This window comes from Plasmodium cynomolgi, chromosome 12, assembly GCF_000321355.1.
Source record: "Plasmodium cynomolgi strain B DNA, chromosome 12, whole genome shotgun sequence".
NCBI classification, from domain to species: Eukaryota; Apicomplexa; class Aconoidasida; order Haemosporida; family Plasmodiidae; genus Plasmodium; species Plasmodium cynomolgi.
The window spans coordinates 2,081,301-2,085,897 of record NC_020405.1 but is presented as its reverse complement, the minus strand read 5'-3'; the positions used below and the strand labels follow the sequence as shown (position 1 = coordinate 2,085,897).

Genomic DNA, 4,597 nt, shown 5'->3' with positions numbered 1-4,597 from the left:
CCATGTTGGCTTCTTCATTCGCTATCCCCTTTGCTGCAAAGCCATCTCCCGCGAATCACCTTTTTTTATTTCACAAAACTGGCATGGCGGTAAGGTCCCACAAAAAGAGAGGCGCATCACCTTTGCGCTATTCGAAGGATAGCTTCAAAAATGAAGGGAAAAAAAAAGTGGGAAAAAAAAAGGGGAAAAAAAAAGGGGAAAAGCACCATCCGAAGAGGTACTTCCCATGCGTTTCGCCCTGCGTAATGTGGCCTGAAAAGTGAACACACAAAAATGGCAAGGTGGGAGAAGCTTCCCCCGCCGCGCGTAGCATATATGTGTACGTAACAGCCCATACGTAACAGCCCATACGTAACAGTCCATTCGAACGGGCACGCCCGCCTGCTTGCACTGGAACATGTACACACAGACGTACTTACGTACACACGTCCGTACCTCCGCATGCCCCTTGCAAGTGCGCGTAAACGAATGACCGATTGAATCATCAGGGAAGAACTCCCGGCCTGTTAGAACCTCCCCAATATACGTACGCCGAACTTGCTCCATTACGAGAAAGCTATGCAAGCTAAAGATGGCCTTTTAAAGGAACTGCTAAACACTTGAAGGTGTAATTTTCGCGGAAAAAATAAATCGAAAGGGGCACATACATAAGGATATTTTTCCTTTGAAAACTGTCCCCCCAAATTTGTCTTAAAAACATTCCAGGACAGCCCACAAGGGGTTTGTACCATCACCCCCCCCCCTCCGTTTTCCCTCAAGCGTAAGCTCCTATGAAGCTCTGTAAAAATGTGAGCCATGTTAATATAACACCCACGTGGAGGTGTATAAAGAGATAAGACTCCATTTCGGCTATGAAAAAATTTAGCGTGTTCATCCAGCGTAGCATTTTTCTCGTTTATCCTTCCTTTCCAAGACTGACTGGGTATTTTACACTCAGTGAGGTGCGCCCCTAATGTGTTTATTTTTGTTATCCAATTCGAACTTAGGTTTGTACGTTTCCACACGGTATGATGTCAAATTGGGGGAAATGTGCATCCAGGGGGGCCCCGTTGTTTTATCCGCATTGGCAGATGGTCTGAATAATGTGAGAGAAAGTAGCCCATTGTTTTGCGGTCCCCATTGGGAGGGTTAGACATGAAGATTCTCAACAGGTACACACATCCGTAGGTGTACACCAATGAACCCAGTAAGTAGCACATTGTTTGCAAAAATTAGCATCAGGGCAGCTTAACAGAGGGGTAGGTACTGCCGTATCGTTCCATTTTGTCATCTCACTTTGTTTCAAGTTTCCCCTTTTTTGGAAAAAAAAAAAAAAAATATACCTAATGAATATTTACTTATGAGTAAAAGTGTCTTTCTCTTTTTTGTAAAGCGTTAAGGAGGGGGGAGAGGTAATTTATAACCACTGGAGTACTCTAAATTAAAAATGTGTTTAACTAGAGGGGATTTCCCTGGTGGTGAAAAAAAAAAAAAAGAATGCACCTCCTGATAGACTGTCTCCTCTCTGAAGGGACCCCCCTAGGAACTGCCCTCTTGAAATATGATCAAGGAACCATTGGCCCTCGTTCTCCCATATCTCCCCCTTTACGCATAAGCACGTACGCGCCTTGTGCAGATGTAAACAACACTTGCGCTAAACAGTCATACATGCGGAGAAGGGGTACATTCACGTGCCCAATTAGCATGCAGGCGCAGGTAGGCAAAAAAGCAGGAAGACATGCATGTATGATGGTAGGCAAGCAGGAAGACCGACAGACGCGCACACCCTGCACTCAAATTTAATATTCGAACTTACTCATCGTGAAAAATAAAAAAAATAGGATGAGAAAAAAAAAAAAAAGTTACTCACAGCAGCAGGGTCGCCTGTAAACCATGATCTGTTTGTGCAATATCTGCACAAGTCACCCCCATACACACGGGGTGTGCGGCGCACCTGTACATATGCACACATGTACAAGCACATTCACATGCACATGCATATATTCAGATTTGTGCTCACATGTGCGCCATACAGAATGGAGTACGCCCACTTGTGTGGAGGTGTGTAGGGAGTGAAAACACATGCGCGTGGTTGCTCTGTCCGTTGGCTCGTCTTCCTCGAAGGCGTCTTCACGCATCTTGGCCGCTTCTCACATCTTGGCCGCTTCTCACATCTTGGACGCTTCTCACATCTTGGACGCTTCTCACATCTTGGACGCTTCTCACATCTTGGCAGCTTCTCACATCTTGGCAGCTCCTCACATCTTGGACGCTTCACGGAGCCACGCCAAGCACCTTCCGCATAGGTAGACATGAACACACGTTGGTGAGCACGTGCCCTAATGGGTGGATGACTCGCCGCGGACGTGACCCATTCATGTCGGGGCTACCAGGCAAAGGAGAGCTACACATTAAACGCTGCGATTTCCTTGGAGGCCCCGTCAAATGTGCCCTGCGAAATGTACTTCCTCTCAAGAAGGTAATTCAAAATTTTAAGAAATTCTTCCGGGTACTTTGGAATATCCAGCATAATGTCCTTAAGCGAGTTCATGACCTCCATAACTCCCCCCTCAACATTTTTTTCAGTGATAAAATTTTTGCTCATCAAATAATCGACCAATTTGAACGACAAACTCAAGTCATTGTTAATATCCACGTTCAATACGAACATCTTTTTAACGACATAATTGCACAAATCATGATAGAGGGGCAGAAATTCATCAAGGTGTAAATAAAATTCTTGCTCATCTATGTAGGAATAAAAGTACTCCAATAAGGTGTTGTTAATTTTTCTTTTTAATTTCATTTTTTCATACGTATCATCTTCATCCCATATGTAGTTAATATTGTTTAAGTTCAATTTTTTTTTGTCATGAATTCGTTGTTGCGTTTTGTTGCAAATCATCATGCCAGTCATGCCTCCAATGTGCAGTTTGTATATATCACTTAGAAAGGCTGGATAAAGTACATCGTCATATATACATCTGAGCAGAAATTTACATACCATTTCCTTTGCTTGTGGAAAGTCAATTTCGTAGTCGTCAATGTAGCCTATAATTCTTATGAAGGCTATAATAATGTCATTTTTAAAATAGTATGTTTCGCATAAATTGTCCAGCAAGTAGGAGATGTACTTTCGGCATATATTATTTTTACTAAAGGACTCTATGATACTTATCCTTATGAACTCATAATGAAACAATCTGTTTGTGTTGTTTAAAAATTCGATGACCTCATTTGTGTCTCCATCATTGAAGAAATCCACTAGAAAGTCCCTTGACTTTTGCTTGAATTCTTTTTTTTCTTTCTGGATTTGCTTCATGTTTAGGTCCAGTACCCACAGCATGGTGTCCTTCCACATTTCATCCTTCACCTTCTTTTTCTCCTCTACATTTTCGAGGTTCTGCGCGTACATGTGGTTCTCATCCAGTTTGGTGGACGCCACTCCGTTTGTTGACACTGTCCCATTTATTGATAGCGTGCCATTTGTGGGGACTATCCCGTTGGGGCAGCCCGCCTTATCGACGCCTTCCACCTCCTTCTTCTGCGCGAGCTCCGGATCCTTATCCACTGCGTGTTCACACTCCTTCGAGTTCAGTAAGGCCAATTCTTTTTCATCCCAGCTGTCCAGATCCAACGTGTCAAAAAAGCCTGTGGGCAATTTCAAAATGTAATCTCTATCCACCACATTATCTAGTGTGCTAAACCTAACGTACTTTAAAAAAATTTCATAACACAAAGGGCAGTCCAGCTTAATGTCATCCAAGCTTAGCAAAACTTTTTCAAAAGCTCTATGCACTTGTTCGGGGTTAATCAACTTGGTGATGTTTAATACATTTAGCAAACACGACACATTAATTTGGCACTCATCGTCCTTATCGAACGACTTTTTAATCAGCTGCAAAACTAAAAAGTCGTTATACTTCTTCACATTTAATTCTTTTAAGTCTTCGATAAACTCTTGAAAATTGTAGCTTACAAAAAAGTTGTTAATCAGCGTGTCGCATTTTTTTTCGAAATCTTCAAATGACAAAATATTCATATCCTCGAACATTTTGGTTTTCATCTCAGATACCTTCTGCGAGTATTCTATTTCCTCCGCGTTGACCACCGTGTAGAAGCAATTTTCATCTTCTATTTCGCTGTCGTATATGGGGTCGTTCATGTCAACATACTTTTTCGTGAGGAACATTTGGTCCTTCAGCAGGTTCACCTTCTTGCTCTTTCGCTTGTTTGACGACATCCTGGTGGGTTTGTTATTCACGTACGCCTATGTGATAAGATGCTTACTTCTGTGTTCACCACTGGGGGGAGAGACTCACACGTTGCACAGTGAAAAATGAACGGCAACCTTCTTGGGGAGTCCCTCTGTGTGTAAATAAATTTCCCTATCCACGCGCACGTGTGTGTAAATAAGTCTCGTATGTATCTCAGCGTGTGTGTGCTGGGTTAAAAAGGTTGGGGTCACACGCGAAGGGGAAAACGAAAAGGTAAAGGAAAATGAAAAGGTAAACGAAAACGAAAAGAAAATGAAGAGAAAATGAAGAGAAAATGAAGAGAAAATGAAAAGGAAATGTAAACGAAATGAAAACGAAAATTATAAAACTGATCGCAAACG

General features: G+C 42.4%; 1 protein-coding gene across 1 annotated transcript; it reads right to left on the bottom strand.

The window, feature by feature from the left end:
• Positions 1 to 2,383: 2,383 nt before the first annotated feature.
• On the bottom strand, positions 2,384 to 4,222 carry PCYB_125780 (hypothetical protein; the record flags this gene model as incomplete). The annotated part of the gene is made up of 1 exon (XM_004223911.1): positions 2,384 to 4,222. The coding sequence occupies one exon, from the start codon at positions 4,220 to 4,222 to the stop codon at positions 2,384 to 2,386; it is 1,839 nt and encodes a 612-aa protein (XP_004223959.1).
• Positions 4,223 to 4,597: the final 375 nt, after the last annotated feature.